Source organism: Plasmodium vivax, chromosome 11, assembly GCF_000002415.2.
Source record: "Plasmodium vivax chromosome 11, whole genome shotgun sequence".
Taxonomy (NCBI): domain Eukaryota; phylum Apicomplexa; class Aconoidasida; order Haemosporida; family Plasmodiidae; genus Plasmodium; species Plasmodium vivax.
In genome coordinates, this window is record NC_009916.1 from 75,767 (window position 1) to 88,288 (window position 12,522).

A 12,522-nucleotide genomic window follows, 5' to 3' on the forward strand; every position below is an offset into this window, starting at 1 on the left:
CTGCGCACATAACTATGCGGGAATCAATCCACTTTGCACATTTTGCGCATTTTGCACAGCTTACACATTTTTCAATTTCCAAAAAAAAAATCGCCAATTTTGATGACGCAAAAAAGTGTACATACCTGAGGGTTACATAGCCTTCTGCGTCTCCTACCCAAGGAGTGAGAAATAATTCCCAAACAAGAAAACATCTTTACGGCCGTCTCAATTGTTTCACCTTTTCAATTGTTTCACTTTTCTTAATTGCTTCCCATTTCGGCGAATGCGTCTCACCCGCTATTTTTCAAAAGGGAAAAGTTCAAGCAGAGCTATTCCACAAAGGGGGGAAACAAACAGTCACCTCGGAATTTTGTTCACCCAATTATTTCTCCTTTTTAATAAATCTTTCTAAAAATGTTTTTTTCCGCCGAACTGTCTGCTAAAGACTGTTTAGTTGTTTTTCCCCCCCTTTTTTTTTTTTTTTGTTTTCGTCTTGTTTACCCCTTCTACTATTTGTTTAACCTGCTGATGCCTCTTTTGGTCTGATTTGTTTTTCCCCATTTGGCTGCTCATTCTTAGTGAGCACAACGCAGCGAACCTCTGCACATCGCGGCGTACCTCTGCAAAGCAACACTGTGTAGGGAAAAGGCAAAAAATGAAATGCCCCCCATTCCCATGCAACAGCAACTATTACTATGAGGCCCTTTGCAATGCAGCCCCATCTGATGATGAACAATTTGAAGAGCTAATCAGCAAAAGAAGCAGGAAAAAAAATTTACACTACAAATTAGAGAAAACGATCAACCAAATAATACACGACGCGAAAAAAAACTGCCATGTTAACTCCGATTTTGAACAAGTTGAGAAACTTCCAAACCAAAATGGCGAATTCGTTTATTCGGATGACTCTCTAGATGACATAGACATCATTTTGAAAAAAAAAAAAACTAAAAATATGTTTTCAAAGTTAAATAAAAAGGAACCCCCTGGGCACATCTCACTGCCCCCTAAAAGCACCAAACAGAGAATTTATTCATTACGCGAATGCAACCAAGAGGTAAAAAACCTAAGCGGCACAATTAGCGGCGAAAATGACAGCCCAAAAGTTGACCTCCCAAATGAGGAAATAATTGAAAACTTTAAAAATGTTCTTTGCAACGGTTTAAATAAATACATTAAGGATATGCTGGAAGAGGCAAAAGAAGGTACCCCTACTCAAGAGACGTACGAAGCTAGCGACTGTGCAGATCTGAACAGCTCCTATTACAAAACGTCTGATAATAAGCGTGACGTCTTTAATGAGGAAAGAGCCAACCGGTGTGAAGCTCCCCCTGAGTATAATCCCAACATCGAGGGGGAATATTCACAAAAATGTTCCAGCTTCGATCTGCTGAATTGGAAAAATGAAAATACACGTGAAAGCAAAACACACGACGATGAACAACCATTTGAGGTTAACACACACGGGAATGATAAACCGCCGAGGAACCCCACTCCTGGGACGCGCAACAAAAATGAATATACTACCCCAACTGCAGATGCCAAGAAAAAACCAAAGCTGTGGAAAAAAAACTACAGACATAAAAGGACCAATTTTAACAGATCCAAATATATGAGAAATGTTTACCCTTCGAAAAGAAAAAAATGGACAAATGAAAATGCCCTCTCCTTAGATGAAAAGAAAACGGCTCGTTGGAAAGATACCACCGAAATGTACGACAAGCGAAGCAATGTTCCCAGGGGGTACCTAGAACGACACTCCATCAAGTCCGCAGGAGGGATTAGCAACACGAATGGTAATCCTTACACAGGTAGTACAAAAAAAAAAAAAAAAAAAATTAAAACATTCCAATTGTGCGCACATTGAAAACTTTTATGAATGTTCACACCGCCAAAAAGGAGAAAACCTCCTTCCGTCATGTGATAATATTTCTCTTTCTCTTTAGCCAAACTGCCCGCACCGAAGCAGCACCAAAGATACAACCCATCGAGAATGAACTGCACGTCCGGCTCAAGTGAAGATTTCGCCTTCAGCCATTTTCAGAAAAACGCCAACAACGACAATTTAGTGGGAAAGTTCCGTTTTTAAGTGGGTCCCAAGTTAAGGTACATTTTTTTTTTTGCACCTCCTAAACTGCTCAAGAGGATTAAGCGCAATTTTCACCGCAACACATAGGCCTACCTATAACGTGTCTTTCCTTCAGTGCACGTTCCAGAAGGAGAGTCCCCACCTTAATTCGCAAATGATCAAGATTGAAAAATGACTCGTGTTATACGTCTGCATATGCCCCCTACCCCTATCGAAATGTTAACTGAAACAGTTCGGCTATGCGACAAGAAAGGAAAAACTTGCGTGAACGGTAGCCGAGCTACCGACGTAATGATGGAATGGCGAATGGCGAAGCAGAACGACCGCCACAAAAACGTTCCAATTTCCAGCTATAAAAAAGGTAACAAAAAAAGGGAAGTTTTATTGCGATTTAAAACCACGCAGAATCGGCACAAATTGACATATGAAACAAATTCAAACGCAAAAATGGGGGAATTATTCTCTTTCGTAAAAAAGGGAAACATTGCGAGGGGTTAATTATATGATCAAGGTGGACCCCTAAATGCACACGCCTCAGAAAAACAAAAAAAAGTCGAGCAGGAATTCATCACCCAGATGGGAGGCACTTCTCAATCGAATCGCAATCGAAATCGCTAAAGTTTCGCTGTTGCTATGCTTCCAATTTCGCTATCGCTACATTTCCACTTCCGCTTCTCCACCGCGTTAGCGTTCCCCCCCTCGGCCCATCACTGCGACGGGTGCACGTAAATATGCTTCGTCCTGGCCAGGGGGAAAGAACAAAACGCGCCGTCCTCCAAGGGGCAATAGCAAAAGTGTACCTTGCACTTAACGGGCAAAGTGGAAGAGCAATCAAAATTAATTTTAACAGCTTTTCTAAATTCAACAGTTATGGTACTTCTAAACGGTGTTGCGTAACCGCGCGGGCTGTCACCTGCACATCGCAAACTTTTTACATTCCATTCGCTAACGTCTATTTTGTGATAATTCAATTTGTTTATTTTTTTTAATGGACCCCTTCTCCTGTTTACCTTTTCCTTTTTTTCTTTCCCTACACTCGCATCGTCCACTTTCAAATATTTCTCCTCCAGCTCAAAGTCGGAGGTGTTCTTCACATTTTGGATTTCCACCTTTGCCTTTTTTCGCTTTGCGAACAGAGAATTCTTTGTATCCTTCTTGTTTGTCTTGTTCATATTTTTTAAATTCTTCAGAGAGTAATCCTCCGCCAGCACACTTTCGACGATAAAATTGTACGTTGTTAAGTTACTGCCATTCCGCCTGCCTCGGCATTGGCTAGTGCTGGGCCGACGCTGAGGCTCCCTCACCTGGCACTCCTCCCTGTTCGCAAGGAAAATATCCTCGTACTCTATATACAAAAATAAGCTGCCAAAAAAGTACTTTACATGGTAAGGCAAATTCAAGAGGACATTTTTAAAACTTCCTCGATCGAGCTCTTCCAAAAATGCAAAGGATTCCATTTCGAAGGATAACTTAATTTTTACGTCAAAAAAGGACAAAAAGAGAAAAGGAAAATTCAAACACTTGTTATAGTTTATAAAATTTGTATTCTTCAAATGTTTTAAAATAATTTTTAATATCTTGTTTATTAAAACGTTTACTGAATATGTGTTGCTCCCATTTTTGTTGTCCCCTCCGTTTAGCAGCTGATCCACTCCAACTAACACGTGATTAAATTGCTCCATCCAATCGACAGCTTGGGCGTGCCTCCCCTTCTTCGCCTTGCGCACAAAATTGTAAAAAAAATCCTTTTCCTTGGCCTCAAAATTGTGCCCTGCATTTTGACCACTTTCAGGGAAACCGCCAAAACTACAAAAGCAGTCTTGCAACGCGCTATACAGGAAGAAATTCTCCTCGTAAATTTTACTTACGATGGTGCGAACTATCTTCCATATATCTGTTGTGTAAAAATAATTCGCACCAAACAGGTAATAAATTTTAATCAATTTTTTGTTTATTTTATGATTTATATTGATAACCTTTTTGTGGTAAAAATATTCCGGAAATTTATTCTCAAAATTTATAATTTTTTCCCCCCTCGACACTCCATTATTCTTCTTCTTCCCTTCGTGCAAAATTTTTACTTTCGCTTTCAAAAATTTGAACTCTTCAAAATTTCGCCTTTGTAAGGTGTGCCTTCCCTCGGCTACCTTTCGCTCCATTTCTTCACCCCCTTCGGCACCGCTTCCACGCAACTTTGCAACGAAGCTACGCACACTAGATGGCCAAATTTTTGCCTCCCTTTTGTCTTCGCCGCAATTCTTTTCAGGCGCTCTAAAATTGCTAGCCTGTTTAATGCCCTGGTCATCCCCTCCTTCAAAGGAGCAGTGCTGTCCGCCTTCCAAATCGACAAAGCCATTCCTATGCAGCTCCTCCATTTTTGCATTCCTCTTAATAATCGCATCGAGAAAGGTACGTTCTTCCTCAATTGTGTTGCACATATCAATAGTCGCATCCTTTCCAACGGGAATACCCCCTGCAGGGTGTTGCGCCAAACTGCTTAGCCTTTCCTTCCCCACGCTGCTGTTCGAAAGGTCCCCCTTATTCGCTACACTCTGATGAGAAAATGGCGCTTCCAAACAGGTGCTCTCCGCTTCTACTAACGGACCGTCACCCAAAAAGAGGTCACTCAATGAAGTGTCCCCCCCGTGGAAGCAGCACAAATGGGTGAACCCCGTCTCGCTGTGTATCAACCGAGTCGCAACCAACTCGACGCTAATTCGTCGCAAATACTCCTCGTAGTGTGCAAAGGGCGGATCATTCGGCGCGTAAGCATCCCTCACCATAATTTGAAAAAAAAGACAACTAGCCATGTGTTCTTCTACCATTTCGGAAATACGCCTGGAGTATTTCATGTAGGGTTGCTTAAAATGTATTAAGTCCCCCTCAGGGTCATCCTTTGTGTTATCTCCACAGGAAATCACCTCCTCATTGCTCATCATTTGTCTCCATTTGGCCATTAAATCTCTGCCTATAGAGACTCCCTCTTCTAGCTTCTCACTCACCTCCAGACATTTTTCCCCCATTTTGGCTCCCTCCTCCGAGGGGTTAAACACACAGTTCAGCATCCCCACCAACTCGCTACTCTCACTGACGTAGTTAAATTTTGAATCCTTAAACATTTCTAAAAGGTCCAAAAAATGGTGCGTCTTTAAGTTAGACCTATCGTGCAATAAGTGCCATATATTTTTTTTAAAAAAAAAACAATTTTCTCCAAAAAAGGAAGCACTCTTGTTAAAAAAAAGGTTAAGGATGCTAGATATGTACACATAACAGAAGTTCCATTCTCGATCGCATATACTCGGTTGGACACAGTGCGGGTACTCTAAAAAGGCGTACATCTGATGGGTTAGCAATTCCAGTGCCACATCCTCCTTGCACGGAAGGCTCTGCTTCCTACCCGCGCTGAAATGGGTCTCCACCTGGTTTACCTCACTGGCGGTACTGCTAATTTTTGTCGCTTCATTCGGTTCACCCCTCCTGTAATCTGCGGGGAGCGCCCCATCCCTCTCGCCCCCCTCGTTGGCGGCCGAACGTTCACTCGGGGGGCTTCCCCCATGGTTCTCCTCAGAAGCAGTAGCACCAGCAGTAGTAGCAGCAGCACCACCACTTCTCACCCCCTCCAACATGCGGGCATCAACTTGGGTCCCTCCCTCCAAAGCGGCATTCAGAACACCGCTCGACAGGTAGTACCCAAATCGGTGAGACCAATCGAACAAATTAAAATGCGGTAAGCAGTTGTCCCCGTTCTGCACAAAGCTGCTTCCAAATTTGTTAAAAAAAAATGAAAACATCAAACTCGGGTACTTAAACGATAGGACAATCAAAACGGCGTAGACGGAACACCACTCCTCATTGTTATATATCATGTGGTCCACAAGGAACACCTCATGCTCGTTAACATTACTGTAGTCTTTCGCCTCGCCAAAGGAGTCATCGTTCGATGGGTTAAGAGACGGGTGCGGGTTGTACTCATCTGTAATGCTACTGCTTGTACCTCCTCTGGCTGCACCTCCTCTGCCAGTGGCCCCATCACCCATGCCACCCCCACAATCGTTTTCCTCCCCCAAATTCCTCCTCAAAGAATCATCACCAATACTGTCAAAGTCCATCAACTGAATGTTCGTCTTATAATGGAAGTTATAAACGCACAAGTTGCTCAGCAAATTCAACACAACGTGCAAACCGTTCTTTTCGTATTCACTGTAGGAGAGCATGAGGAATATGAATTTGCGTCTTTCCCTGTTTAAATTCTTCAAAAGGACAGATACATATTTATTAAAAAAACTTTTATTTATCGGAATGATGTGCGAAATTTTGCTAACCAAATAAGTCACGTAGCTAAATATACGCACATCGATATGGTTAAAAAAGAAAACGATATTTTTCTGTATCATTTCACTTATCTCTTTATCTTGATACATGTCCACGAACAAATCGAATATCCTGAAGATGAAAAGCAAAATGTGTTCTTCATCCTCGTCGTCTATTTTGCTCGTCAACCAACCACTGCTCGGCTCGCTATTAAAAATCGTTTCAAAATTGGTTAACAAAATGGAGTTCTTCGTTCTGTACTCTCTTTCCTCTACATTTCGGTTGCCTCCAAATTGGTCACTTGTCAAATTTGCACTTCCATCCTTTGCATTTTCGTGCCAGCTGCTTTTCTGCCACGGCTGATTTGGTATGCTGCTTGCACTGGCTTTATACAAATTGGCGTTTTCCTTTTTCGCCCCCACATTTTTGTTAACACAACTGGGTTGGGAGAAGCCACCCTGCTGGGAGGCACCCCCATGTTGGAAGCTACCCCCCTGCTGATCACTTGCCTTACTGGGTTGGTCTCTCCTCCCTGCTTCGCCGCCACCCTTCGTGTACACCTCCGAGCAGAGGTAGTTGCTTTTAAAAAAACTCAAATAATTCTTCTGCAGATTTATCATCTTCCCCGTGGTGTGTCCCCTGAACATGGTCCCCTTTTTGCCGACCAGGCTCCCCATAATGAGGTGTTTGCTGAACGGGGTAAAGACAGCGGAGTGGGGCTCATCACTCGGTTCGCCTGTCCCGAGAGGGTTCTCCTCCCCCTTGTCGGTAATGGTACTGCCTAGATGGTTCCCCATCTGGCTGCCCCTGTCATTTGCTACGCCTTTATCCGCCCCACTTCCTACCTTCCTGCGCGCTGACCATACCGCCCATACTGACCATGCCCGCCCAGCAGCCTCGCCCTCGCGGTGCCTCCCCTTCAACATGCCCAACACGCAGCAAAACGACTTGAGAGACTCCACCCGGACGATGCTACTCTGACTTTCCGCACAATGAGCAAAAAGAGTTACAAACGAGTTTAGCATTTTTAAAAATATCTTCTCATCATTATTCACAACCTTGCTGTTGTATTTTAAGTTCCTCTTCGTCAGGATGTCAATCCCATCTATGTTGCTCTTCAAATAATTTACAAATAAAAAAAAGGCATAAGAAAGGTTAAAAGAATCTCTTTTTAGCATAATCAAAATTTTGAACATGCACACCAGGCACTTTAAGTTGGCTATTTTTAAAATGTCATTTTGTGAAAACATCTTTACACATACATGGGCATAGATATTTAATACGATGCCGAATATGCTATAGTGAAAGTGGCACTCCTCTGACCATTTTATAATCTTCTTTACACACTGTAGGAGCTCTACAATGGATTTCACCAAATGAATGCACTCCTTATCTGTCACCGTTACCATACGTTTTACTTTTTCAGACAGAAGTTTTACTATTTTGTGTAAATACCTTTGTGCAAATGCTTCTTTCTCCTTTTTCTTTTCCTCGCTGAGCATCTGCTCGTTCATTTCCTCCACCCGCTCTGCATCTACCGCTTCTACATTTGAACCAGAGAAGTTCGCTTCCCCCATCTCGCGCTTCTCCCTGCCTGGAGCGCCATTCACCGCCGCACTGCTATACAGATTGAAGCCGCTGCCATCGACGCCATTTCCACCACTGCCCACTTCTTGGTTGGCGCTCTTCGCCGCCCCCCCGTAGAGAGAGTAACCCCCCTGCTGACCCCTACAAGTGGAAGTGTCCAAAACGCCACTGCGCTCGCTCGTATCCACATCGAAGCGGGCGCTCAAATCGTCCCTACCCCCCTCAACTGCATTCATCCCATTTGCTGAAAAGTCAAAATAGGTATCCCCAGAATGGTCTCCCTTCCCAGAGTCGTCAGCATCTAACAAGGATTTACTTCCCATGTTGTTTACAAAACTGATATTGTAATGATCGGTAGGGTTAAATTCGTTCTTTTTTACCTGACCAGTCATACTATTATTCACAATTTTGTTATTTTTAAAATATTTTTTGCCATAAAAATTGGCTCTATTTTTGTAAATCTTATGTGTGTAGGCCAAGTTCAGCTTGCTGGGTGAGTTCGCAAAGTAGTGGCTGCTACTGAATCGGTAGCAGCTTCTTTGGGGGTGATTACTTCCACCGCTGATGTGTCCTCTGGCGTGGTTTGCCTTTCTACTATTCGCTCCGCCCGCACTTTCGAAAGTGCTTCCACTTGTGACGAAGCTGTCACCTAATGGTACTTCCGCCGCTCCTGCTGCTATTCCTCCCGCCGCTCCCCCATCCAGCGAAAGGACGTCCCCCCCCTTAAAGGCGGGCTGGTTATCCACCCTTCCAGAGTTCACTTCATTAACATTTCCCACACCTCTGTAAAGCTTCTTACCCATCCCCAGGCCGCTACCCCCATTTTTGTTTATTTTTTTATTTTTCACATCGAAAGGGTTCATCCCTGCGTCCACACCGGTCGTGAAAAAGTTACCATCTTTGTCGTTCCCCCTTGGTGAAATATTAACATTTTGTAAAACGCCTTTTCTAGTTTTATTTGCGGCGCTGTTTATCACTCCCCCTTGGTCAAATCCGTGTACGGGGCCTCCTCCCCCTATCGCTCTGGGTTCAATTCTTCGGTTCTGTTGAAACGCCTGTCTTTCGTCTCCTTGGACGTGGCCGAAATTTGGGTCATTTATATTTACATTTACATTCGCGTTTATGTGAGCACCTGTGTGTGCGGCTCCCTCGTAGGCCTGACTTGGCAACCCCCCCTTCGCGCTGTTGAAGTAAATTTTTTTTTTTTTTTTAATTTTTCTCTTTTCCTCCTTAAAATTGTTACTTGGAGCACTACTGTTAACATTGCCCTTTGGTTTTTTTCCTTTCAGCTCCTTTTTCATTATATGTCTATGTGGGTTTTTATATAAGTGTTAAAACTTTTCTGTTCGTTCGATTCTTAACGATTTGGTCTGCTGGGCCATCTCATGTTCGTGCTGTGCGTGGGGGGGGAGGTGTGTGCAGAGGGGCCTCACTTCGGATAGCTCCTTTGTTTATCGGGTCTTCTTATGGGTGAAATAATTCTCTACTCACAAAATGGGCGCCCCCTTCGCCTTCCTATTTGGAAGAATGTCCTTATGATGAACAGGAGCAGGGGGAGCAGTAGAGGTGCCGCCAAAGGTAGAGTTACACCTACAGGTAGTACGTTCTTGTGGCCACCCCTACGCCGTTTGACGCACATACACAAGCAACTGAGCGTATGTGACGCCTCTTCCGCCTTTCCCCATTAAACCTCTCCAACGAAAACAGTTATATGCTCACCACCCCTTCAGCTACATGCATACGAGGGTTGATACATACGCATATATAAATAATATGCCTAAGCAAAATCACACCAAAAAAAAAAAAAAAAAAAAAAAAACAGTTGCAAAGTTACGCGAATTTAATTCATTATATGTGAAAAAAAAAAAAAAAAAAAAAAGAATATCCCACTAAGCTACGCTTATTAAATCGTTTCACCATGTCAAAATTAATTTTTCCCTTTTTCATGTTCAAAATTGATATGCCCCATTTGGGGTAGTTTCAAAAGCGGGAAAACGAGAAATCCTTCAGAGTCATGAAGAATGGTCGGAAAAATCCTTCCTCAATTTTCTTTCCCTTTCACCGCAAAAATATACGTACGCATAAATGGGCAGCATGGGGTGACCATGTACTTCTATAAAATTACCCTCGTCGGGGCCGTCAAATGTGGTACTACACGTCTGCGTCCCTTTACTGCACGCGTTATTACGCGGCTTATGTATACTCCCTCCTGCAGCGCGTTTAAAAAAGGGCCCCCGTTACGTGTACATTTTCGCACAAGGTGGGAAGTCCCACGGCACTTCGAACCGCTTCTACAAATCCGCAGGAAGGGGAAAAAAAAAAAGAAAAGAAAAAAATGAAAAAAAAAAGAAAAGAAAAAAAAATAATAATAACTTTTAAAATGCAATTATGCAATTATGCAACTATGCAGCTATGCAAGTATGCAAATTTGCTTGCACACCGGGGAGGAAGAACATCCGCTGAGCTTCGCCCAACGGAGTGGTGACATTTTTCTTATTAAAAGGTGACAGAACGGCGCAGAGGGATGTCCCCCTTCGCTTCGATAAACAAATCGCCACTTCTGTATCCATCTGAGTAGACCCATTCGTTTTGCGCAAATTATATAGGCAGCTCCAAATTTGAAGAATCCCTTTCCCGTCGCGTCAGGGGGAATAGACTGATCTGTGCTGCTCCGCCACGTGGAAGTGAATCATTTCCCGTGTGGGCTGGCACCACCCAGGCGTGGCAACTGAAGCGGCATAGGAACCGTCACCCCCCACACACATAGTGGGTCCCTCTCCGAAGGAAATCCACCTTCCAGTAGTAAAAACTGTTCCCCCGTTGGTCTGTGCACACCCCTGAACAATTGCCCTACGAAGGTACACCTGTGCAGATTGAAAGGAGGAAAAGGGTCCCTCCCCCCCAAAAAAAAGAACGAGCAACACCAACAGCTGCACCCGTGGCTGCCTGCGCACAAAAAGATGAACGACGAAGAAAAGGTCTTCTTCAAATTCACGGAAAGTAAAATTCTGCTAAGCGAGTTCTGCGAGGAGTATGTGAAGGCAAAAAAAAAGGAAGAAATTCTCACCCAGGAAATAAACAAACTACAGCTAAAAAACTGCCAACTGGAAAATGAAGTAGAGAAATATAAACAGCTAGTAAGTAACATAGAAAGGAAAAAAGAAAAAGAAATGGAAAATCAAAATTTCGAATATGATATTAAAATAAAAAAATTAGAAACAGAAATGGACGTACTCAATTCTTGTCTCACGAAGGAAAAAGAAAATTACAACTTAAAAGCAACCGAACTTATAGGACTCAAATTGGAAAATGAAAAATACAAATCCCAACTAAGTGACCGAAAGGAAAATAATACGCAAGAAAAGGAAAACAAAAAAATGCTCACACAGAACAATATTAATGTGCTTAATAAAATGTACGCAGAAATTAATCAAAAGGTGGAAGCCATAATGCAACATCTACACGATAGCAAAAGTAACAGACACGACATTGAACAGAAGATAAAAAATTACCAATCTATGTTGAACGAATATTTAAAAAAAATCACAGACACAAATTTGAAATGCGAAAAATTTTTTAAATTACATAAAGAAGCGAAATTTAAAAATATGCTCAACAAGTCAAAGAAAAAAGTTCTAAAAAGTAGGATAGAAGAATTACAAAATGAAAACCAAGTCTTGTCCAACCAGGTTGATGCCTTAAAAAAAAATATTCACCACATGGACGCCGAGAAGACGCAATACTATTTATTACTCAAAAAGGCAGAAAAAAAAAATTTGTTTTTTTATCATAAATTTAAGGAAAAAAATGATACCCAGGGTACTGAAAAGGGGCTGCCGCGCCATCAGCTGGATGACCACCGCCATGATGGCCCCAGGCGCTCCCACTCGTTTGATACCCCAAAAAGGTCACCTCCTCATCTTAAGAGACCAGATCAAGTTATACCCGACCACACAACTTCCACAAATGGGAAAAGGAATTCCTCTCATCATGGAAATGGTGCTCTAACCCAAAATGGCCCTCTCCCTTGGAAGCAAAATTCAAAACAAAAAAACAGAAGCACGTCAATTTATAAGTACAGAGATGTAGACAGAAACAAATCATACCGCGCAGACGAATTTAACATCAAAAAGGAAAGGAAGCGAAAGAAAATCCTCTTCTTCTCGGACAACGATCATGATAAAAGGCAAAAAAGGAAAAACGAAATTTCGAACGAGAAAAACAGTGTGCAGTACATAGACTTGATAGTTAACTCGACAGACTTGCTTTCCAGTAAAGCCAGGCCCGCTGGAAACGCCCCTAGAACTGCACTATGCTGAGGATAGCCCCAGTTTAGCACAGCGCGTCCGCCATTCTCCCTGTGGGAAATGGGCAGGTGGTGCGTTCCTTTTCAGGTTTCGTGCCGTATCTCTCTCCATTTCTCCCTCCACTTCTCCCTCCGTATGATCCCGCCTCATTGGAACACAGCATCCATTCGTCACCACTGATGCCGCCGCGGCTTCCACCACGACTGCTCTCCATCTCGAAAACGTCGCCCTTCAGGCAGCTTCTTC

At 43.0% G+C, this 12,522-nt stretch overlaps 3 protein-coding genes across 3 annotated transcripts; 2 read left to right on the forward strand and 1 right to left on the reverse strand.

Moving 5' to 3' along the window:
• Positions 1-637: 637 nt before the first annotated feature.
• PVX_115425 (hypothetical protein, conserved) lies at positions 638-3,118 on the forward strand (the record flags this gene model as incomplete). Its single annotated transcript, XM_001616425.1, has 2 exons — positions 638-1,778; positions 1,929-3,118. The coding sequence occupies 2 exons, from the start codon at positions 638-640 to the stop codon at positions 2,069-2,071; spliced, it is 1,284 nt and encodes a 427-aa protein (XP_001616475.1). The 3' UTR covers positions 2,072-3,118.
• PVX_115420 (hypothetical protein, conserved) lies at positions 2,779-9,747 on the reverse strand (the record flags this gene model as incomplete). The annotated part of the gene is made up of 1 exon (XM_001616424.1): positions 2,779-9,747. Exon 1 carries the CDS (start codon positions 9,268-9,270, stop codon positions 2,779-2,781), a length of 6,492 nt encoding a protein of 2,163 aa, XP_001616474.1. The 5' UTR covers positions 9,271-9,747.
• A 1,182-nt stretch (positions 9,748-10,929) lies between these two features.
• Positions 10,930-12,288, forward strand: PVX_115415 (hypothetical protein, conserved; the record flags this gene model as incomplete). Its single annotated transcript, XM_001616423.1, has 1 exon — positions 10,930-12,288. One exon carries the CDS (start codon positions 10,930-10,932, stop codon positions 12,286-12,288), a length of 1,359 nt encoding a protein of 452 aa, XP_001616473.1.
• Positions 12,289-12,522: the final 234 nt, after the last annotated feature.